At 41.8% G+C, this 25,356-nt stretch overlaps 1 protein-coding gene across 1 annotated transcript in view; it reads left to right on the plus strand.

The window, feature by feature from the left end:
- The window catches only part of SORCS3 (sortilin related VPS10 domain containing receptor 3), a 315,056-nt gene that overhangs the window by 272,325 nt on the left and 17,375 nt on the right, over positions 1-25,356 (plus strand). The window contains exons 15-20 of the mRNA XM_067300219.1: positions 6,485-6,602; positions 8,159-8,292; positions 12,283-12,396; positions 13,877-14,048; positions 20,701-20,887; positions 24,413-24,546. Coding sequence (XP_067156320.1) covers positions 6,485-6,602; positions 8,159-8,292; positions 12,283-12,396; positions 13,877-14,048; positions 20,701-20,887; positions 24,413-24,546 — 859 coding nt within the window. The remainder of the gene's footprint in view (positions 1-6,484; positions 6,603-8,158; positions 8,293-12,282; positions 12,397-13,876; positions 14,049-20,700; positions 20,888-24,412; positions 24,547-25,356) is intronic.

Genomic DNA, 25,356 nt, shown 5'->3' on the forward strand with positions numbered 1-25,356 from the left:
TTCAAAATGCTTAAATCACAAGCTTTCTTTTCTGTAGGGCCTAATACTGGTAAAGACTGACTTCAGGGCCCACACGGTACTTTGTTAAAAGCAAAATGAGATGTCTTTTCATCTCACTCACCTTGATGATGTCCAGTGAAGGAAAAGTGCTGACAGTTCAGAAAGGAAGGCAGATTTGGTGTTTTGTGTAGTCCAGGCCAGTGAAGGTGACCTTAGCAACTGCTTCCTCTCTTTGTATCTTCAGTCTTCTGGCTCACTGATGGGCACAGCTGAGAACACAAGTCCTTACGAGGTACTCTGACCTTATCTCTCATAACACGCAAAGGACTATTGAAGGCTGACTACTGAAGATAAAAGTCCTCCATCTGTGTCCAGACCAGCCCAACCAAATACAGACAGCTGCAGTGAACGCTTGCTCCATATAATGTCCTGCCAGTTTACTTCAAAAATGATAGAAGAGGACTTGATTTAGGCATGAGGAGACATTTCTATTTCCGTGCCTGGGCAGCTCATCTGAAACTGCCAGCAGAGATGGATCCAGACAGATACAATTCATGCCCTTCCTGTGAGAAATACAAGAGCAATACATGAGAAAATCCTCTTCTCATACCTAGGCAGGGACAGGGATTCAATCTATGGCCTAGAGGTAGATGGGTTGTTATCTTGTGACCCTCAAATCATCCCAGGTTTTCTGTTGACCTGCCAGGAATGAGCAGTATTAAATGATATAAATGCACAACTTTATTAACAATGCAAGGAATGACAAGGCAAAAGCAATGTAATTCATCAAGAGAATACTGTATAAAAGTAAAAAGCCATTTAAATGGTTTCTCTACAAGGTTATCCAGTCAGTGTATACCACATTTGTAAGTCATTGTGTATGTAAAAAATTAATGAAAGATTTAATTATAGCAGCATTACCAATGACCTTTTCCAGAATGACTCCATCATGAATCTGCAGGCATTTCAGAATTGTTTTCCAGGTTCCTAGTAATTTTGTTACAAATTAATGACACCCAGCCCTGGCAATAAAAGCCTTGCCTTGTTTCTCTAAAGAAGGGTTTGGGAAGCATTTTGTGGTTTCCTAGCAATGGCTTCACTGTGATTTGTGCCTAGAGCCAGTGGAGAAGATGCTTTTCTGTTAGTGGAGTTTTAACTGCTTACTCTGAGGAACAGAATAAAATCTATCCTGTGTAAAGGCAGTAATATAAATTACCATTCCGTGGATTAGATTGGAGAACCTCTGTTAAATTGAGCTTAGTCAGGAAACTGACTCTGTCTAAATGCCATCTGGGCTCTTATATTCATTTTTTCTCAAGGCCTTCCAGATCAGACTACTTAGATGAAAAAATCAGAACATGGCTTTTCCTGTTGTCTTCTCAGAGTAGGTTCTTGAAAACCTAGCTCTCTTCTATTGTCTTGCTTCAATGAGCAATTAAGAGCTTTCAGTTAGACCATGGTAGACAAGGTTATTGAGGCAAAACTCGTAGTACATTGTGTCCTCTTTTCCCTATATTGTCTTGATAGTTTAACTACATTTAGAAAAAAATTACTCCCAAATTTAGTGAGCAAACCAAGTAAATGAGAAACAAAGACACACGGAAGCCTGATAAGATAAATGATGGTATCTTTAAAGCAATGTGAAGACTCACCAGTTGGGGAGAGAAAAATAAACTCCCACCAACTCTTTTCACATCTCTCTCTTTGGGGCTTGCTTTTTGTTTCCAAAAGAGACAGGCTGAAAAAGAAGAACAAATCAGTTCAGACTGCTGAGGTAATAAGTATCCAAGGCTTTTTTATCCTCATCCAGCAAGGAGAGGTAATCTCCTACACGCTGTCTTCTGTCTTGCCTTTTACATACAGCTCTTCCTAGGTCAAGCACACTGGATACAGAAATCCAAACTTGCCTACTGGGGCACTTAATGCTGAACACTTACTGAAAGACAAACACTAGCAGTTTAAGATGTTGCAGGTCTGCTGTCTGCTCAGCCCTCTCTGTTGGGCATGGCTGCCCCAAAGCAGAGGTGGTGGAGGGGGATGTGTGCATGCTCCTCAGCCACTTTGGAAAAATATCGAGTTTACAAAATATCAGTTTACAAAACTGATGAAAGCAGGGTTCAGCTGCAATACCTAATTTTGCCCAGTCAGGGCAGGGTTTGTTCCTTATTACGCCTTGTCTAGCCTATTTTTAATTCCACAAATGACAAGGGTTTTCATCACTTCCCATGGAAACCTATTTGAGAGTCCAGCAGAGCTCCATGGATAATGTAGAATTCCCTTCCATTCGTTACACTTGCTTACTCTGATAGAAGTTCCAAACCTGCCAAGAGTTATCCTGAAATGTAATGTAACCTTCATCATGTTGGTTGGTCTCTCCATCCAAAAAGTGCCGTAGGCATCTGGTTTGCATTTATTATTGGCGAGTAGTGCTCGTAGTGTTCAGTTGCTTGCTAGCTGCTCTGCATATGAGTAGCTCTTATCTCTGAAGGCAGCATCATAATGGTTGATCAGGTTTAAGAAGCTTTTTATTAGCAGGGGAAAAAAAAGCTACCACTTTAGGAATCAGGTGACCCAGAACCATCTCTGCAGCACAGAGGAAAACATCCCTCTCTGTTCACACTCCTCTAATTACATTTAGTGTAGTATTGTTTCCATCTAAATTATAGCAATTATATACAAAGATCTTCTTTGAAATCATTTAATTAAAGAGTAGCTAATGCTCTGTGCTTTTGGAATGCTAATATATTGCCTTCTACTTAGGAAACCTTGTTTTTTCCTATTAATTATCTTTATCATAGAAGAATTTCAATGGCAGAAGGGTTTTTTTTTTAACTTTTTTTATATGGTTTTAAAAAGCAAGCAGTTCTGGTGAGTTTTGTGGCCTGCAAAGCACACAAAGAAGCTTTTTGCTCTCTTGCTGGACAGTCAGCTGGTATTCTGTCTGGGGAAAAACATCTTCCTTGAGATGAGTTCTGTGCTTGTGCATTGGCTACCTGAAGTGCTGGGTTTCTCCTGCCGTGTTATCTTCATGGTTCAGGCAAGTTTATGTGTTTGATTATGTTCTCCCTTCCTCCTACTGTTCTCTGTGTAATAAACACCCAGGTCAAATCCCGAGCGGGTATAAATCTGCTGGACTAAATGATTTCTGCCTACTATTCGGTGACTACTGAGTCACTGATTTGCAGGAATGACATTTCAGTCATGCATCAAATACAAGACAAACAAGGTTCGTGGGAGAGCTGCCCAGTCATACAATAATACTGTGGTCAAATACGCTCCCTGTAGGAGCATGTGCTGAAAGCAGCTGTGGAATAAGATGTGCTGGGAATTACTGGAATAGAGCCTCCTACCTGAGTAGAGTTTGGAAGCCTTCTGCATCCCCTCTCTATGCTGTTTCCCATTCCTCCCTTAACTGAATTCCTGTCTCCTTCCTTCTCCCAACAAGTGACCCTGCTCCCATATTGCCATGGTCTCCGTGGGTGACTGTGGCACTTCTGTTTAGGTAACCCCACGTCCAGGTTTGCAGGGTATGGTTGGCTTGACCCTGGTGACAGGAACAGGCTCTCCCTGTCCCATGATCATCCTGCCTTCTCCCATCTTCACAGCTTAGGGCATGGCACCCTCTGATTTGTGGTTTTCTGGGGTAGTTGCCCTGTCTGTGTATTTACTGGTTATTCCACTGGGGAAAGGTGCTGCTAAAACAGGGTGTGAGATGAGAGATATTGCCAGTGAGTATGATAATACTGGTCATGTTGCCTTTAGGGTACACAGAAGTGGTTTTATACTATCTAGAGTCCTGTCCTATTGTGCTAAATCTGTCCCAGCTAATAAGCCAGTGCAGCACATTTTGAATTCGTTCAGAAAGTTTCAGAAACAACAAAGCATAGAAGCAGCTCCTGCTGCTTTATTCTTATATGTGTATAGCTAAGCCAGGCCTTGGAATTAGATATCTAAAAGCAAAAGGGGATGTGATGAGATCAGTCTGGGCCTCTCGCTTTGTACTGAGGACTGGTCTAAAAGACCTGGCTAGACAGGTATCAGGCGCACTACTGCAGATTTTGGTCCAGGATGTGCCCTCTTCATTGAGGAACAGGATTTATATTTTCTTCTATAGCTTTGCCTGAACCAGTATTGTTTCCCATCACTGGTGTCCCATGGCTAGGATCATACTAAAAATGTTCTCCAGACCAGACCCAGCAACCATCTACCCAATAAGTCCATGCCTACACACAAATTCTTCCTACTCTGTCTACAAAATTGTCACAATTTTCTTCTTTTATTATATCCTCTCCCTTCTTGCCAAGGTCCTTGGAGCTTGCCTCCATGATGCAGAACCCAAAAGAAAGCTGTCCACACCAAAACCACAACTCGTGCCTCGCAAAACTCTTCAACCCCCCTTCTCTCCCTGATACCCATGAGCTGAGACAAGCGTAAAAGGGAAAACCCAACTGATTCCTGAATGGGCTCTGTTTCATGAAATGCAGCACAGTGCAGATGAATTTTGGTGCAGTCTACAGTCTATGGGAAGAGTAGTTTACGCAGGGGCAGGGGAGCAAAGCCAGCAACCCTGAGTGATTACAGTGCAAATTAAGATGAACTAGAGTAAGGTATGGCAGCTCCCTGAGGGCACAGCAGGATCTGGATTGCAGTCAATGCTTGGGAGCTCAATAGAAGTTTTCTCCTCTTTTTCTTGCTTTCATGGGGAAATTTGTAAATCATCTGTCTCTTTTCCTCTTTCTCTTTTTAATCTGGAATAATTAAAACAACAAAAAAATTATTCACTTAAGCAAAAATTCATGTTAGTGAAAGATTTGGTAATGGGAAACAACACTCTTTTTCTATCTTCTAAATCTTCCAGTAAGGGTTATATAGTAATATTTCCTGCTGCATGGCTGTCAGAAGATTTGGGCTTCATTCATACAAAATTCTTAAAATCTGGAACTTGTATTATAGATGAGTTTTTAGGTTCCTTTATATATTCGTTTGAGATGACCAAGAAGTTGATTTGTTTCAATGACAAATCAGCTCTATCATTGTGGGGTTTTCTGTTGTTTACTTGGATTGAGTTGTTCCCCCTGTCAATAAGAAGCTGTAGTTTTGTTTGTGGCTTTCAAAGTCTGGTCACCTGTGTCCCTACCCTAATTTCCTTCTATTACACACCTCTTTGGAAATCCAGCTGCAGTTGATTGAAAAGCTATTCCTGACTGAGAAAATCACAGCTGGCCAAGGGAAAAGGAAACCGTGACTTGATCGAAAACTGAGCACCCCGCAGCACTCGTGGGATGTTTCTGGATAGATGGAGCCTTTGTCTGGATACCTGATGTTATTTATTAAATGCATACTTTTGCTGTGATTTAGCTTTCTTTTGCAAAGGTGTGAACATGTAGATTCTCTTAGTATTTGTGGCGATGATACTTTGGTCATGTGTACCACCAATGCTCTTGCTGCTTGATCCCTCTCTTCCAGACACTTAAGCAGGCATGTAACCTTCCCTACAGCTAGAATGAGGGCGGTATAGTTGGGATGGGATTCAGAGAGACCTGTGTTCAATGACCAGCTCTGCTGCAGGCATTTTGGTCTGAGCTTGGGCAGGAGCTCAAGGTGCTATTCAATTTTCAATAATCTCTTTGATGATCCCAGTTGTAACAGAGCTTCTGTTATGACAGATTTGTGCTTCAGTTTCAAATTACATTCTGAGTCTCTCTTATCCTATTTTTCAACCAGCTCCAGCCTCTTCTGTATACTGTCTTACTCAGTATGGATCTCATGTTGTGCTGGAGTTGCTTATAGAAATATGGCATTTTCATCCTGAAAATCAACTTCCTATTTAGCTAAGTGAGCAGTGGACTCTGATCAGTGACTGCTGCTGATGAGTGACCTACTCAAAAGAATTAAGAAAAGTTTATAAGATTGTTTGTAATTCCACTCCTACTTGTACCAGTCTGCTTTCACCAATTAGAAGGGAAGCTGCCATCTTTGCAGGTTGCTTACTACCCATATCCCAAATAAATTAAGTCAGGTACTTCTTTTACAATTCATTAGGTAGAAAGTTTGTGCAACTAGAAAGTTCAGCACTAAAGAAACTGAGCCAGCTGAGCTCATTTTGAGACAACCAAAAACATACATGGCTTTATTCATTTCCATAACTCCCTTGCTATTAGCCACTTCACTTTCTAGAATAGTTGTTTATTGTCCTGAGTGATACCTAGCTTCCCCTGTTAGATTCAGGGCCCATTGTGCTAGATGCTGGAGGCATGGAAGACCTTCCAACACAGGCTGTACAGGAGGTCAGGAAAGGGCTAGACAATCCTAGGATGTAACAGGAAATGGGAAACAAAATGTCACGACTGAGTAACGTTTTCCTGCATCAAGCTCTAAGACTGTGTGTTGGTTTCTGCACTTGAGATTCATGATAAGTCATTTGCATAATGGAAACATATCCCTGGATGACTTTGTTTCTTTCTTTTCCCTCTCCAATGCTTAGAGTTTTTGGCCACTTCAGTCTCCGTTCGGAATGGCAGCTGGTCAAGGTGGACTACAAGTCTATCTTCAGCCGGAGGTGTAACAAAGATGACTACCAAACCTGGCACCTGCATAATCAGGTACTCCCACCATGTAGGGAGGGGATGGAGGCCCATACTCTGTGTTGCCAGTTTGGAGCATACTTGTTGGCTTTGGGGCTTTTTGCATCCATCAAGTTGCCATTCTAACCTGTTGATGCTGTATTTCCCCAAAAGCATGTGCATGAAAAAACACAGGGTCCATCTTCTTTAGGCAAATTAGGGAGATTATTAACTTCTCTTTGTATGAAAATATTCCATTGTATCAGCTGGATCTTTTCACTCTAAGTGCTCAGGGCGATGTAAAGCCTCATCTTGTGATTGAATTGTAGGAGACATTGAACTCTCTGTAGCTCTGTCAGTGACTGAGGAAAATAGTTTTCTTTCACTCTGCCTCTATTTCCCCTACTCAAAAAACAAAATAAAAATGTTTATACATCCTGCAGCTATCTGTAAATCTCTGGAGAGCCATTGAATAAAAGACAGCTAAGAAGATTAAAATATTACATTTTATTCAAGAATATATTCCTTCCTTTTCACAGACCCAGCTTATTTTCATGTTGGATACATTTAGGTCCTGAAACCACTGGAACTGAGGGAGCTTGGTACTCTTGCAGATTGCTTATGGGTTACTGGCCACCGGTATGATGTCCTGCTCCCAGCAGGGGCATTGAACTGGAGCCAGAACTATTGGCACCATGACTTTCCTGAATGAAATCCATGAATTAGAAGTGAGCATTAATTCAGCAAGGATGTATCAGATGGCTGAAGTCATAAAAGAGAATAAATGAAAATAATTTAAATGAAAGAAAAGGGAGGACATGTGAGAAACCAGGCAGCCATCTTGGAAATCAGTAGTAATGGGAAATAGAAGTATTTCAGTTAGTCATTGTCCTTTTTTTCTTACCTTTATGCAGACAAATTATTTCCACCTCAAAGAAAGTTTATAGCAATTTGCCTAAATGTCAAATGTTTCTTTTGGATTAGCTGCTCCCAGTAGTGCTCTTGGAAATGTTTGTGTGCAAAAAGTCCAGTGTAAAACACCATCAGAATTATTTGAGAGCTATAACAAAGCCAGGTGTGCTGGAGAAAGAAAAGGAGAGCCAGGACTCCTGGGTTCTACCCCTAGGACCTTCCCTGTTTGGGGTTTCAGGCTTGGGCAGTTCTTCCCATAGTGGATGACATCTGACATGTGGAAGAAATCCTGGGATATGTCCACGTTGTCTTTTGAGGATAATTCTTAGGACTAGATATGTTAATGGATGCCTTCTGAAACACAGCATAACCGGATGCCCGTGATGGTTTGGCCCCTTGGCACTTTGGGCATGCGGTGGCTAGCATTCCTATTCCTGTGCTCAGCTCCTCCCAAGATGGCTTTAACAGTGTTGCTCTGGTGATGGGAGATGTGACTGAACTGTGTTTAAGGAGAAATTTGCAAAGCCACAAAAGAGAGCTAGGCTCTTAACTCCCAAATCTTCCAGTGGTAATTGGATGCTTTAATTGCCTTTAGTGTCTTTGGACAACATGGTCTGTTTAGGGCCCAGCTTCCACGGCAACTCTCTGTTTTTCTTTCTCCTCTTTCTCCTTGGCTGCTGAAGGGGGAGCCTTGTGTCATGGGAGAGAGGAAGATCTATAAAAAACGCAAGCCTGGAGCCCAGTGTTCCCTAAGTCGGGACTACTCCCGAACTGTAGTGTCTGAACCATGTGTCTGTGGCCAAGGGGACTTTGAGTGGTGAGTATGTGACTCTGGTAATTATTGCAGGGGCTGCACTCTTGTGACTTTAGCAGTGGCTGAGTTACCCGCGCAGACAGAAAGCCCTGCAGGGAAACTGGGTCTTATGCCGCTTCCTGACTTCTTTTTATAATTTCTTGGAATTCCTGGGAACTGTTTGTTGCTTTTTAGCACTGCTTTGTTGCGAAATGCACTGAAACTGCTTCTGTGATGTGACTATGCGGCCCACCCTTGTCTGATGTAGCCACTTGTTTTGCATAAATATTGATGTTTCTAGCTTAATGGGGCTATAATTTCCAAACTGCTTTAAGGTCACTTTGGGAAGCAGCTTAAAAGAAATGGAGAAAGAGCGAATCACTGTTTGATACTGCTCTTACACTCAGGGGCAGGAGTTCTGGGAACGCAGAACTCTCCAGGGTCTCTGCGCAAGGAATTCTTACAGTGGACCTGTGATAGGCAACACTTGAAAGAACTAAGACTGTCAGTAATTGTGATGTTTGAACTTGAATGGTTAGAATGTCGTTTAAATAGGGTTGAAAACACCCCATGAACAGATCAGCTGAGAAAATACTTTTGTTTTTATAGTAGATTATCAGGATCATCAGCTGATGCCATATCAGTGTGATTTCATAAAGCTTCACTTATACTCAGTTCTTTCCTAAAGTGGTGTTAGGTGTGAGATCGGCACACTTATTTGGACCTGGGCCAGCTGAGACACACAGTTCTTTTCAGAACATGGACACACTGAACTACTGCAAAAATAAATAAATAAATAGACCAAAGTGTTTTCTTGAATATCGGAGTAGTTTGACTCTAAGAGAGATTCAGGGATATAGAGCAGAGATTTTCATCTTATCTGGCTGGATGTTTAATTTGTTCCTAATGCCAAAATTACATCTGAGACTCCTTAGCTTGACTCAGGAGATCTGTCCTCCTTGTTCTTATCCGGGGGACTTGCAGGATGAACAAACTTTCCTGCCTTGCAGTAACTGCCCTTAGCACTGGCATGCTTCTGAGCTGAACCAAGTACTGATCTCCAGAGATGCTTTTGAATCTGCTCTTTTCTTTGCCGCTTTCTACCTCACCAGCGTTCTCATTTCACAGTCCAGCCTGTGATGTCTTTTAAGCCTTAAGTGGAAAACTGCAGTAGCTAAATTTGCCTTAAGTACAGTTCTGCCTTGAAAAGTGACTGCATCAAAATGCACCTTTACAATCAATTGACCTGTTCCTTGCAAACACTAAGTATCATTTTTGCTTAACTTTCCAACTAAAATGAGAGAATATTGCTTTTAGCCCTTCAAAGGAAATACAATTACAGGACAGCAAGCTGGTTTTTGTTTCAGACTCTGCACTGCCAACAGAATTGTTAACTGGGTTCCAATTGCAAAATTGTTATGGCTAATGATGGAGGACCAGAAAGAACCAGCTTCAATTTAGGATGAGTTTTGATGCTAGTTTGCAGGGCTGACTCGGTGAAGGTGTTGGGCAGTAACAGTTTGAAAAAAAACCCTAGTAATGCTGAAAATAGGGTGCCAAGCTTGAGTTATGTTGAAATAAGCTGATTTTCAAGGATGGAGGGTACATTTATCTGCTCTGACTTATGATGTCTAAAGTGTGAGACAGTTCTCTAGTCAGTGGCAAGATACAGGTTATTCTAGGACATGATTCATCTGCCTCCTTTTGTGTGTCTGCTTGAGCAGGGGTGGTGCTAACAAACGCCTTTTCTGTCTACTAACTAGAAGAAGGGTCTAGACCAGGAGCTCATGGAGATACATATCCATTGTAGGTATGTACAGTTGGAAAGGCAGCTCCTACCCTTTCACTTGGTCCTTTTGAAATGCAAAGATGTCCACTCAGCCATTTCAAGCTGGATTCACATAATTACCACTTGTCCTTGGAAATTTTGACTGGCCTATCTCTTGTGTGTTAGCTGAGTGGGTCCAGTGGAGAGTCAGAGAAAGGAGGAGGGGTGGCAACTGAGGTCCTGTAAATACAGATGCGTGACCTAGGGCACCTTCTGGGCCAAGCAGAGCCCTTCCTGCCTTTAGCACACTTGGATGAAACCAACTTCCTGGGTTGCTTCATGGCCAGCAGCTGAGTACACTGGCCAGCAGATCCCAAAAGACCATCCCTAGGCTTCCAATAGCAGATTCAGGGGCTTGTTCTGGTTACAGAGCATCCCATACTAGTAGTTTCAATCACACCTGCCCTTCGAGAGCTGGGCAGGCAGACAAATGATTGTAGGAGCCCTCCAGTGCAAGCTGAGGACTCCGCTCCCTCCAGTTTGGTCACAGAGCCCTTTGCCCCCGTCTGCCTTTCTCATACTGCAGTTGTATCTGTTCCTTGCTGTTAGATATAGGGCTGATCTGAATGATCCAGGACCCCACAAGTCAAGATCAGGGGTGACTCATGCCAACCCTTACAGTCATTTCAGAAAGCAAACTCTGGCCTTTTTGACAGAGAGAGTGGCAGAAGGAACTCAGAATTGTTATTAAAATGCTCACTGATCTTTCTTTTCCCTCCTCCTGCTTCTTTATTTACTCTGTCAAGATAGCTTTCCTGAGAAAGACAGAGCAGCAGCTGGACTTGATTATTTCCTTAACTTATGCAAACCCTGGGGCTTATGAGAAAGAAGGTAGGCAGCATGCGAGGTTTTAATATACATTTACCAGAAGTTAATGAACAAGCACAGAACCTAGAGGGCATACAGCAATGTTGTCTTTAATTTTATTAAATATTTATGCAGCTCTTTTCTTCTTTGGGGCAAAGTACGGCTCCTCCTGAATATTTTTAATTACCAAGTCACTGCTAGGCATTTTTGACTATGCAGGTTGGACCCACTGAGAATGATTAAATTGAATGTTGAGAGAAAGAGCATTAGGGAATCTCTGAACCTTTTAAAGCAGCAGTATTTTTGCCCTCCAAAAAGTAACAGTAGCAGCCTGGGTCACTGGGGACTCAGCACAATTTTGTCTTACCAAAGCTCTTCCTGAAGACTTCTGTTGGCAATTCAGGCTCTGAAGGGGTGAAAGTTAAAACTCAGAGTATCTTAAAGGGCACAGAGAGTTTTCAATGCAGTGGCTTCTGTGATGTCTGTGTTTCCACAGAGGTTCCATGTGTTGGCATTTGTTAACTTGCTTTAGGCAAAAATCCAGGATCCCTTTTTATTCCTCCCTTGAATCCAGCCTGCCAATAAGGGATACGCATAAGAACCTAATTCAGAGCTTATTAAAACTTGCGGAAAGCTTTGGATTAATCCTATTGCTTCATCATTGTATTGGCATGCAAGGGCAGCTGTAAAAAAAAAAGCAGCTGTGTGTACTTCCACTCTTTGGTGGTCCCAGAAAACATCAGTACTCTGGATTACCTTCCTCACACGACACAATATCATGTAGTCCTTAGACTACCAAGCTGGCTGTGTTGTTTTAGCTTACTGTTGGAAAAGCATCAGCTGTGTTTTTATCACTGGCTAGTCATAGCTCGGTCAGAACAAGAAGGCCATATATACCTTGACTAGTAGTTCAGAAGTGCTCCTAGTGTTTTACATTCCTAACTACTTTCTTGGGAAAAAGTGTCATCTTAGAATTAGTTTGGTGTGTTCTGAAAGCAAAGACTGCAAAAAGCAACCAAACCAAGAGAACACAAGAAATGAAATTATTATGGATTAATAAGAAAAAATTAGCTGAGTATAATTTTCATTCTGAACTCCTGCCTCTATTTTGTTGCCAAATGAAACAAAAGTCTGCTGGTGCTTTGCAAGGTTGGTGGTCTTGGTGTTTTCAGATCTCGCTTATCTTCTAAGAAAGTGTTCCTGCCCCTTAAACTAATCAAGCACTTTATCTCTGGATGGTCCTAATCCATGATGTCATGTCATGCAGCAGAGCACCACCAGCAAACAAACGCATTGGGGAACAAAAATGTTTCCTGAAACTCCGAACTAACTCTAGTGAATGGGTACCAGGATGTGCTTATTATCTATTGTCTCCGTAGTGACTATGGCTATGAAAGGCACAGCAACAACCAGTGTGTCCCAGCCTTCTGGTTCAGCCCATCCTCCCTGTCCAAGGATTGCAGCATTGGTCAAAGCTACTTGAACAGTACTGGGTAAGTGAGCTTAGCCATCTCTTTATTTTTGGTGACCTTGTAGTAGACAAGAGAACCTAGTTGGTCCTTGTTTTCTGCATCCCACCTGACTGTTTTCCAGTCTTATTTGTGAGGTAATATTTGCAGCAGCATCTGTATGGAACATCGCCTCATTCCTCAGAGACAGGGAGAAGCACATTAACATAAGTGACAGGTAGATATTGTATTGCTATCAAGTGATGTATGATTCCTGGAACCCAGACTTGGAGCTCCCCTTTGCTGCAAAATTAAAACACGAATCAAGAAGGTCTATCTGAGCAACGTCTGAACATTTAAAAGAACAGAGTCGAGGTTTTTCACATCATTTTTCATGGAACCTCTTCCCATCTTACAGCTCTTATTTATAACAGCTTCTGGGGAGGCTCAAATGTGCAATTTTTATCCTCATAAAAAAAATTTTCCCCTGACATTTTCACTTTGTGTATACAATGCCTTGAGTTTTCAGAAAAGCTACGTGTGCTGGTTTCTCATGGTTTCATCCAGAACAGATGGCAAGCGTTGGTTTATTATGGTTGTGTTGTTCTGCAAATGCTGTTCCGTTACGGTGGGGTTCCTCTGAGATGTTGGTTGCACATGCTGCTGTGGAACTGTCATAGTCCTTTGCTGACGCTGTGTGCTCTAAAGGCTTTGTAGGGCTGCTTCTGAGTCATGGGTCCTGCATGCTGGTTTGTTATGACAGGGTTGTTTGTGACTGGTTGATGAAGGTTGCTGAAGAAAGTGGGGCTGCTGTGAGTCTGGAGTCACTTTACCTCGGAGACACCCTTTCAACTGAAAGATTGCTATGAATATGGGATGTGATTGCAGGAGCCCTGACCAGTATGACTGCCTGTAGCCTTCTTGACAGAGAGCAAGAAGAAAATAGCTGGATTCTGGGTCTTATTCCATCCTGTGTGACCAATGGGAAATTACTAGAAGGGGCTGATCCCCCTAAACAACACCGTAAACTGCCAAGTGTCTTGCAAATTAGCTAATTTCTTTGTTTCCAAGCAGAGCCAAGTGAAAAAACCATTCCTTGAATCATTTTAAAATTGGACTGGACAAAGCCCTTACCAGATCATTCTAAGTGCTTTCTAGCAGAATAGAGGCAGACACAATGTAATAAAAAGCATAATAAAAAGCTGGGATGCAAGGGGCAATCTTGCAGGCGCTGGGAGTTTGGGGGAGCTCTCTGGCTCTTAGCAGCACAGAGTAATTCACCTCCACAATGTGTGTCTGTTCTCAGTGGTGCCACTGAGAGTCTCTGGAGAAGGCTGGATTGTGATTTGTTTGGTTTTCTCTAGTTTAATAAAGCATTAGGTTTCTTTGATTCTTCCTCTCAGAGAGGGAATCGTGCAGGCAGTTAGTCTGTGAAAAAAGGCATACATTAATATGGAAAATCAAAACAAAACAAAGAAACTTTTCCACCCCCCTCCTGAGCCCTCTTTTTTTTACCACTTCCCAGGTACCGAAGGATTGTATCTAACAACTGCACAGATGGCTTGCGAGAGAAGTACATGGCCAAGATGGAGAAATGTCCTGGAAAAGCACCTCGGGGACTGCACATTCTCACCAGTGATGGAAAATTGGTCACGGAGCAGGGGCACAATGCCACCTTCATCATCCTCATGGAAGAGGTATGTCACTGGGTTCAGAGAAGCTTTGCAGCATAGCAGGACTAGCACCCTTCTCCTTTTAGCTGTCAGGCCAAAGAGAGTAAAATAGTGGTCAGGTGTTGATTACAAAATGCTGAACACTTCTGAGACTTAGGAGTCGGACTCAGGGCAGTAGGCTGTACACAGAATTTTTGAACAATCATATTGGGTTAGACGAAAAGTGTATTTGGCTGGTTATCTTGTCTGTCATGAGAAAGCTGATGCTGAAGAAGGATAGGAGAGCTGGGCAAGAATATATTTCCCCATCAGGCTCCTTCCACCTCCAGCAAGCTGTAGCTCTGGGAGCTTCTGAAGGAGAGATGGTGTCTTTGTGCTTAATATTTCTCAGTTTCTGGGATGCAAAACTTCAGCACTGTCTTAGCTGAAACCTTGTTGGGAAAGTTTATGATGATTGAGGAACATTTTCAGACTCATGGGGAGCAATGAGAAAGATTCAAATGTTGTTCCTTTACGGTAGGAATTGGACCTTCCCAGTGCACCTCTGAACTCCCCAGCCAGAATTCATTTTATTTATAATGTTGCTGGATTCCCTCTGTAGCTAACATTAGGATAAATTATACCAGGCCATGCTGGTGACTGAAGCATCAAAATATTGAGACACTTCTGGTGGTCTCTCTGGGTCAGGTGTCTCAACACTGCCATCTAAGTCTCTAGTGGCTGTAACAGCCTGTATAGTGCAGCCTGTGCCACCAAGGTCTGTGGCCCAGTGGTGGGATGGATAGCTAATGCACTTGATATGTCTTTGGGCTGACAGGAAGGGCTCTCAAATGTCTTTTTGCCTCTGCTGGTCTATGATTTGGTGCCTAAAGGCATATGTGACCACACCACAAAAATCCCTGCAACTACCACATTCCCCTACTGGCTTTTCCAGTGCAGAGACGTACGGGCTGCTGACTACCCACAGGAAGGGGTTAAGGGAGGCTCAAGTTCAGAGCAGAAAAGACAGTGGTTTTCCTACCATGGCTTGAGTTACATCTGTTCTATGATTAAACGGAAGGGCCAATTCACAACCTTACTTCAAGCATCTTCGGGTGTCTCAGAAGAGGCAGCCAGGGAGTGAGGTGGTACTGGAGAACCCCAAGTGCATTTTGTGATCCACTCTGTCCTGTGTACTTTGTTTGGGACAAAGCCAGACAGGTCACGTTCATGAACACAGGAACAACAGTATCAGGACAGACTAGAGGCCTGCTTCTTCAGTATCCTGCCTCTGACAGTAACCAGTAGTGGATCTCTAGGGAAATCATATTAGAAACAGTGCAAGTGTAGTGTCCCTTCCCCTCCTAATCCCAGAGTAGCCTTTGTTGGCAACTTGGACCTGCAAGAATACAAGAAGCTGGTGTAAGTCTGAGCATTCTGTCTCAGAAAAGTTTTTCTAATGATACCTTATTGCTTTTTTTTCTTTTATTAAACACACACACTTATATTAATTTAAAATCTTCTACAGAAACTAAATGCTTCATCAGGACCACTCTAATCTGACAGGGCCTCTTTACATACTTCCTCAGAGGTTCATACATGCTCTGCTTTTATTCAAAGGGGATTTCTTGTCTACCTGGCTGATTCTTATATTCTGCAGACTTGACATGATAAGACGATTTGTGTAGACACTAACGAGTGGGAGTTCGGAAAAGAACAGACATAATCTAAAAATTAGGAATCTAGTAGTAATTTATTAGGGAACTCAAGTGGAACTGCTGCATATTAAGAATGATAAACAGATGGGGAATAAGGTAGTAGTCAAGGTAGCTGAAGAGTGGAGTCGTTACAAGCCTTTACAAGACTTCAGAGATTGAAGAGGCAGCTGAATAAATAGATGAGGATCTTTGGCCCTATGTCCTGTGCCCAAAAATAAGGATAATTAGAAAACCATTTCATTGAAACAATTTTTTCTGAAGGAAAAGGATTTTCAAGTACACGTCTTCATGGGTGAATGCATATTCCACAGAGAATTTTGTGCTGAGTTTGTTTCTTAAAAGAAAAGCAATTTTAAGAGAAAAAGAAAGAACAGTGAGATTTGAGGCAAAAATATTGCAGTCTTTCAGTGTGAACCTATGAATGTTTGAAGGCAAAAAAAAAAAAAATTAATTTTCATCAAAGTGTTTTCTGATAGGTGAAGAAAATCATTTCCCAAGAAGCCTTAATTGTTACATACCCTGCTGTCATGCAGATTCATTCCTGCCTCCCTCTGCTTCCTCTGCTCAGTCTCTTTCTTGGGGCTTTTTATTGCACCTATGTCTATACTTGCCTTCTGAGCTGAACCATAGTCTGACAAGCCCTCTGATGGGTAAATCTGTAGCCTCTGTTCAGCCTCTCTGCTACTCCAGACTCTAATCCTGATCAGTAGCTTTGCAATTAGCAGTTGGTTACTTCCCACCTTCTAAATAATGCACCTCAATATATCAGTAAAAGTGGTTGGACTTTATGCTGTGCAGTGGTAAATGAACATATCATAGTTCACGGAGAACTGATTTTCTCAGGATTTCCAGGTTTAGCTTTAGTAGTATTGTCCACAATGGTAATTCAGAATACATGTATGGCAATGTTTATGGGCAGAGAAATGCAGAGTGACTGATGATTTTGCTGTGTTTTTAGAAATACAGGGCTGGACTTTGTTTTGGACTGTGTATATGTATATAAGGAGACATGAAGAAATAAGAACTTCTTTTACTTTTTTTTTTAAATCTCAGTTTGGGCTTGAGCACAGAGAAATAATAGATTGCCAAAAATGTTGTTGTATGGAACTGTGTTCTTAATCAGACCTGTGAATCTCTCTGCACCTGACCATGCCTTTTCAGCTCTAGCTCCCCTCTGATGGGTGCATAACCCTCCCTCCCCAGGCCTAAATGATTGCTCACGTGGCAGCACCAGTTACTGATCTATTCTGTCCCCTTGTCTTCTATTTATACCATCTCACAGCTTCCCTCTTTCAGTAATTAAAAGGTGATGATAAAGCTCAGTAACAGAATGGTAACTGCAAGTGAGCTGAGAAGACAAGCAGCGACTATTCAAAGAACAAGCCCAAGCAAGTATTAGAGCTCAGCAAATCCATTAGTAGATTGCAAGACCATGTTTATAAAAAGAGATACCCACATCCACACCATATCTTTATGCAAACAATTTGACAGCTCCATTAGAGAAACACCTTTGATTCAGCAGCAATGGGGTTGTGTGCCTGTGAATATGATGGGAAGAAAAGTTCACTCGAGAACCTCTTCTTTGCCAGCAGTTGCTTTGTTTCTGGGTTGTTCACTTTCTCTGCACTAAGAGTTCCCTTACCTCTGCCTTTATGTGAATTATTTGAGGTTATATGACTGAAATACATTGTGTGTATACACACACACACACACACAAGTATATATTGGATGAAATATTAACCCTGCTGAAATCAGTGGGGGCTTGGTTCTTAACTTCAGATGGCCAAAATTTCAACCACTCTCCTATCTCTGCAGTTCCTGTCACTTTGCTAGTGTGGTCTCCAGATAAGAAAACTTTCTGAAACTAGTCTTGACAGGGGGACAACTTTGAAGGAATCTTACATGGCAGTACTCTTCTTCATCCATTCCACTACCCCTTGCCTGTCTGCTGAATTCAATATGCAGAGCCCCAAACTTTGTGACAGGCCTTAGTTCATTCTCTTTTGGTAGTTTACAGGCTTAAAGCAATAAAATGTGCCTCTTGAATGTATGTGGAGAGCAATGATTTTTGTCCATTTGAAATGCCTCCACTTCATTTCTATTTTAATTTGTATTCATAAACTCCAGAATATCTGACATCATATGTGGGGCTAGCACACTTCTTTTAACATTGTATTTCCTGAATACAGAGGTAGGGAAAGGAGAGAAAAAAGAGGATTAATGTGGTGTGCTGGCTTTGCATTGAAGACCCAGCTTTCGTAACTGGGTGGAAAGATCATCTGCTACTGCTTAGCCACGAGAAGTCTGTTCCTGCTTCTCTACTTCAAACCTTCTCATTTCAAATAGAATCAGATTGGGGAAGCAAGGAGGAAATAGAAAAGAAAATTGTAAGGCATGAGAGGGAAGCTACCGTGGTGGGTGTAAGAGATTTCAACCCAAGGTCACCAGTGATGAATCCAGCGCAGATCAAATTTTTATCTTCTGTTCAGTGTCTTCCACATGAGATGAGCTTGTGGTCTTAATACATTCCCTTGAGAAGTAGTTCTGAAGGATTTAACAAGCTATAGGAGCCTTTCTATCAGACAACTCGATATCCCAAGAGTGTAATTTTGTCCCTGCTAGAGAATTCTGTAGAGTGACTCAAAAAACTCTCTCAGAAGGACCTTATTGGCTACTCAATATTACGTATGGGTTTTAGTGTCACTTCCAATCTAGTCCTCTATGTTTTATTTTTGGTTTCTGCTGTATTTTTAATGTCCCAAAAGGACAGAGGTGAAAATGGAGCCCTAATAAAGTCAAATAGCAAAACTCCCCTGGATCCTGTGGAATGGGAAGGAGAGAGAGATAACACTGGGACCCCTGCCTCTTGTGGATGTCTCTATCTCTGCCAGAACCTTTGTTATGTGATGGCACCTTTGGTCTTAGTTGCTGGTCATTTGTGTTAGAACAGCCTGTGAGCTATTTAATCTTGATTCAAGGACCTTTTTTCCTATGATCCAGCCAGTATTCTGCCTTTCTCTTGACTGTCTTGGAATGATAAGAAGTCATGATATGAAATGGGTTCATGCTACGTATGAATGTGTTCAGACCATACAAAAAATCATTTATGGAAGTGGTATTCACAGTCAGAATTTAGGCTGCAAATAAACAAGTGTTTAACCACACAGGTAAATCTGGGAACCATTCCTCAGGGGGGAAGCTGGTTCTGTCACCCCTAAAACTTTTGGGGATTGTCATGTGTGGTTGTCCCACAACAGTCTTTTCACTTTGTCTGATATGTACAGTTCTTGTAGGAAGCTGCGCTTTATTTTGTGTAATAACTGGCCAAGAGGCTTTAGTGAGTACTGTGAGTTCAGTGGTCTTTTGCAGTGAACTCACTAGAGGTAGGAGCCTGCAGGATTTGAACTGGTTGTGAGGGGGTTGGAAATTAGAACTGGCTGTGAGTTACATGGTTGTTCCCCTCCCTTAATACTGGAAACGCACATTAGCTTTCATTCTGAGTCCGTGCACTTGCAGCAAATGGCGTTTATGAGGTGGAGCTGAAATACTGCATCATTTTCTATATAAAAAGAAAAAGTAACAGTTACAGTTAGAAGCAGAGATTATTTTTACTCTGGAATCCCACTCTTACTCTCAGTATAGGTGGGGACTGGTTTCTGTTTTGGGCTGGGAGCATCTCAGAATGTGATGGTACCTCCTTCACCCATACTGAATACAGTGGAGTCCTTTTCATGAAAGAAAAAGACTTGGGCCAGTACAGCTTGTATGTATGCAGAAAGCTAAAGAGATTTAATCTGATGTGTAGTTTTAATTCGGTTTAGTGAAATCATTGCAGTGGGCTTTAGTTCTGTTTAAATTAGCCTTGTTTTGTGTTACTTTTAACCAGCAAGTCAGTTTAGTCAGCTGGGGATAAGTATAAAATAAGGCTCCCAGGAACTGAAATAACAGACACTCCTCCTGTTTGACTAGAGTGGTTTAAAGCATGATTTAAATTAAAACAGTGCAGTTGCTGCCTCTAGACAATACCTGCAATTCTGGAATCTCTTGTCTGTTGTTCCCTCCTTCATTTAATAGCTGTCATTGAGAGTAATCCTAAAAGAGATTTTCTCGTCATCTACTCCATTCTCCTGTGTATCACCAGGCCCTATCTCCGTCTTGACTGGCATTAGATGAAAGCTGTCAGTCCTCAGTGTGGGACTCAACCCACATAAATTCAGCCGTCCAAAAGTTACATGTCTGGCTGAAACTAGTCATCTAGACTCTCTCTATCATCAGGATAGGGAGATAGACACTTGCAGAGGATAATTCATGTCACCTGTCTCAGACACTTGTTTTTGGATGGGATGTATTGGTCTGTGCAGGTCTCTCTTTTTTTCCACCATCTATTTAGAAAGCCTGGAAAATAGCTAAACTTACAGTGTCTCAATAACTGGGTACTGTTTCTTTGAAACATCTTGGAGGGCCACATCAACAATTGTTCTGTCTCCAGAGTGTCCCTAATGATCCCATATGCACGTGGGAATTGATCTCAAGTAGACATCTAGCCCGCCATGAATGCAGTGCCTCCCATCTCAGCTGCCTTTGATGGACATCATCCATTCAGCAATGGTCTGTGCGAAGACCTGGTCACTTCACTGACACTTAACCACCAACCATGTATTGCACCAGATGATTCAAATGTGGTCCCCTTGGTATATGCTTGACACTCTGTCCTGCCAAAATCACTGAACCCAAGATGGGGAGACAGCATCTCCTTACAGCTATAAATTTTCAACTATTCCAAGCACTGCTGGTATATAATTACCTGGTGTTGATTTGAGTCTGGTCCTGGTAGGGATTGACAGAACGAAGCTAGGGTTTTTTTGATAGACCTCTGAGTTTGTGTCCATGCTAATGAAATAGAGCTGAGCAGTGGAATGGAAGGTAATATAAGTCATTCTTACCGGCCCAGTTTCCTAATCCAACCTTCTCTGTTGCAGGGTGATCTCCAGAGGACAAACATTCAGCTTGATTTTGGAGACGGCATTGCAGTATCCTATGCTAATTTCAGTCCTGTTGAGGATGGCATTCGGCATGTTTATAAGAGTGCTGGAATCTTTCAGGTGACAGCATATGCGGAAAACAGCCTGGGCTCTGACACCTCTGTTCTCTTCCTGCATGTGGTCTGTAAGTACTTCCAGCTGCTAGACTCCATGGGTGAAATCCTGACCCCATTGAAAATCCATGCAACTTCAGTGGAGCCTAGGAATTCATGCAACCTCACCTACGTATTCAGCTCACACTCTTCCAAAGGCTTGGACTTTTAGGCGCCCTTCTATCTTACTAGGTAAATTTTATTGAATGTCGGGGAGAAAACGCCTTTTTACACCAGTATATTTACAGCCTTCACAGCTACAGAAAAAAGCTTGAAAATGTTTCTTAAGCTTTCTGAAAAGGGTCAGAGACCAAACAGCATAAGAAACAAAGTCCAAATGTGTGTTTTCAATGTATTACTAATAACAAAGAGGTTTCAACTGATCTACCTAGTTCTGAGCTACCGATTCAGAATTCGGGGTGATTTCAGTGCTGATTGCATATGGCAAAAACATTATAATGAGCATAGTTCCTGGGATATGGATGCGCTGAGGACTAATGTACTACTTTTCATATTTCATGTATTTGACATGCACCCCTGACTTTCCCCTCCATTTGGTAGATGAATGCAATTTTGCTCCACTTGAGACATGAGCAGACTCAAATGTAGAGCCCGCAAGGAACTTTCTCATATGTAGAGCCCCCAAGGGACTTTCTCAAAGCCACAGGAAACAGCAAAGATTGTGAAACCTGGGATAAGACCTGGAAGATCCTGGATCTTTGTCCTGTTTTCAGACTGCTAAGTCTCCTGTGCTCCATCTGTGTTTGGATGCACCTCTTAGGTTGTGCTCCCAACAGTGTTCATAGGCTGTGTCCATCTTTCCCCTTAGCCTGTTAGTATACCTTCTCTCCTGTCTGCCTTTTACTTGATCTTTTCCACAGGAAGGAAGCAAGTCAGAAATTTCCAAAACACAAGATCATTTTTCTTTCTAATTTCAAGCTCCCTGTGTGAAGGAATAAATGTTCCTTGAAGCTTTTACCATGCTCGTAATTCCCTCAAAGTCAATCATGGCTGCATTTAACAACCTGTTATTAGAGCATTAACTGTTTTTGCCTTCACCTTGGGCCATTAGCTGACAAAAGTGGCAGTTACCTGGTAATAACAACCAACTTCATATGGATTATCTAAATTTCTCATAGGAACAGCTGTTTCACAGTGAGGATTTTCGAACAGAATGCAAAGAGGGCAGTTGCTTGGCCTTCTTGTGTCACTCTGCCCTCTTCTGCCTCAGCCTCTCGGATCTCTCCTTTGACCTTTATAGCCTTCTTAGGTGGCCAGCTTATTATATCAAGAGAAATATTTTCCAGGCATTTACATTCACACAAACAGTGAGAATGAAAAAATATCTCAGTGCTAAGCTTTTATTATATTTGGATCTGCTGGTCAGTACAGGAGGTTTGACCTTGAAAGTCAAATGTACAGACAAAATGTCTCATGGTGAACCAATTTCTGGACACCCAGTCTGGAGTGTCAAGGACAGTGTGATGGTCTGCGAATTCTACATGCCAGAGCTCCCCTTCATCTCTTGGGAGTATCACTCTGGTGTAGAAACAAGAAGGATCAGTTACTACCTAACACCTCTCCTTGTAGTTCTAATCTGCACTACAATCTCTTCCTCACCATGCGATGTACAGCATGGGCCTCCTGCACTTCCTTGTAATCTGAAATGGACACTTCTCTTCATATCTGACAGGGAATACAGCCTCTCCTTCCTCACGTAACTGCATCTTCTCAGCAAAGTGGGATATCCAACCAAAAGCAGATTCTATACCTTTCACACTAGGAGGGAATTTCAGTGAGTTATAGGAGGTTGGGTACGGTTGCTGTATATTTGGTATTAGCAAAGTCATACTGTTTCTACTGCTATTTAAATCACCCTTATTATAGCACCTGTCTGGTGCTGGAAAACTGTACTGAAAGAAAGGAGAAAGAAGCTCTTTGGCCTCAAGCAAGAATTGTCCCCTCCCCTAAAGCTTTAGCAGTGCTCAGTAATCTTTTTACCCTTCTGGAATCTGCTGTCGAGCTGCTCATCCCCTCAGTTAAGGGAGGTGAAGATATTCATGTTTTTTTCTCCTATGTGCACTGTCAGGAAATACATGTGGGAACTTGTCTATTCTTGGGAACCCAGGTTATTGTTGTGGGCAAATTTCAGGAGTTGCTTGCTGGTAGAGACCCCTTCTGAAAGGGAGAACGAAAAAGAATTGGTTTCAAGGGGCCAAAACTAAGAATAGGGTCCCACTGTGCTAGGAGCTGTACGTTCTGATGGTAAAAGAACAGCTATGGCTTCCCAAAGATCTTGCAATCCAAGTAGGTGGAGGAGTGACTGATGTTCCCATTTCATACTTGAAGAGCTGAGAGGTAACATAAGAGTATTATCTCAGGTTAAATCAGCAAATCTTGTGCTTCCCAGAATTAGAGTTGTCTCTAAAAAATATCTCCCTTCTTTCTTATTTCATCCTTTCCTTCTCACTTTGAAAGTCTATCAGTTTGCTGTGCTTTTAAATGTACCAACCAGAAAGGATCAGCAACATAGTTTGTCTGATGTGCAGCAGTTACCAGCTAAAATTTAGTACCAGCAAAAATAAAAAATAAAATAAGAAGAGGAGAAAAAAAATGCAGATGGAAGGAAAAGCTTTAAATGAGAAAATACCAGTATTTTCTCCATCTGTTTTTTTCTGGAGAGGAACTGGCTTCTTAATTCTGGGCTGAACTTAATGCACCGGACTAGTTCTGGGCATTTACTTTTGCATTGACACTTTTTGTTGGTTTTTTTTAAGTCTTTGTGAAACAACCCTATCACTACCTCTATGTTAGATGCTTTGGCATGCTATTACACACATCTTCCAGTAGTTCCTCCCTTTTGCTTATGAAAGCTGCAATGGACTACAATAAAGTTTCACAGAAAATAAAATTCGGGCAAGGATAATTGATCCCCCTGCCACGCACAAAGGATTCTCAAGGTTTGGCCAAAGTCAGAAAGATACCAAGGGAACATTTTTTGCCCAATGTCAAGAATTTTTACTCTGAAGACCTCCTGAAGAGGAAATTTTTATTTAATCAAATTTTATTTAATCAAGCCATGAATACTTCACATGTCATCAGATTTTAGCCACCTTGGCTCAAATTTGCCCACAAATTTTGGTGCTTAGTGGATATATTTTCAAGCAAATGCTTTCTTGCTCTCTTGCCTCCTATCCCTCAAGCTCTTGAGAGCAGCTTGCCCTACGCAGTGCATAGCCAATTCATAGCCCTCAAACTGCATTTAAAAAAATCTCCCTGTGTTCTAAACCCAGTGCTGACCCTATCTGAGATCAGCGCTGTGGAAAACGCTTCTGCCTCCCCTAGAATTAAGAGTGATAAAGAATGTGTGATCTTGTTTATTAATCTATTATCTTTCACCCTTGCTTTTTGACTGAGATTCTTTTGCATTGCTATAATAGAGTCTCAATGCTGGCATAAGGCATTTGATTTATTTAAAGGAAAGATTCTTGCTGCTCACAACTGAGCAAAGAGGATTTAACTCAAAGCCTCTAATAATGAACTGCCTCTTCCCACAGGTCCAGTGGAGCACGTCCATCTGAGTGTCCCCTTTGTCGCCATCAGGAATAAGGATGTCAACATTACTGCGGTGGTTTGGCCCAGCCAGGCAGGCACACTTACGTACTTCTGGTGGTTTGGTAACAACACCAAGGTAGAGCCACCCTCTGGTTTACTTTTACTTCCTAAACTTGTTGCACCAGACAGGGAACTCTTTGAGCCATAATGAAAGCCTGCCTTTGCTTGTTTTGTATTCCTTGTTTTTTTCCTTTATCTAAAAATGTATGTTGTTATCTGACCTTTGTGAATTTGTTTCCTCCTATCTCATGTTGTTGCTCTTAGGAGTCATTACTTTTTTACATTTGGTTGTTGTCAGCCCTACTGAGCTTTAAAAACCACTGTTATTACCAGAGTTCACTTGCAACGTAACTAAATTATATACCACTGTATATGGGATAATAGTGGCTTTCAACACAGTGTTTAAAAACTGCTGGCGTTCCAGTAACCATGGGCCTTTCCATTATGTACCAGTATGTAGTATATAATGCTGGATTCCAACACAATACTTTAAAGCTGTTGGTGTTCAAATAACCAGTTGTATCTAGAATTTCAAGCTAGACTCTCAGTGAATTGTTTTGGCCTGTCCATGACCATTGTTCACAGTCTTGGATATATGTATTAGAGATACAAGTAAGACTTCTTTGTGCTGAGTTTTCAAGGGACTGGCAAAAATGTATTATAAAGAGCCTTTTTATCAATAGTTAAAATAAATGAAACTACAAAATGGAGTTCAAATGGAGAAAGCAAAGAGTTGCTTATTAGCTACAGCTAATGCAGGTTGAAGAGTGTGACAGCTGATGCACAGGCACTGTATTCCATTACTGCAGTTGTGAGCTGTACACTTGGTAATTTTACAATTTAGCATGTGCTCTTATTTGAAAAAGCAGTTTAGATCATGTTATTG

The sequence above is a fragment of the Apteryx mantelli genome, chromosome 7 (assembly GCF_036417845.1).
Source record: "Apteryx mantelli isolate bAptMan1 chromosome 7, bAptMan1.hap1, whole genome shotgun sequence".
Taxonomy (NCBI): domain Eukaryota; kingdom Metazoa; phylum Chordata; class Aves; order Apterygiformes; family Apterygidae; genus Apteryx; species Apteryx mantelli.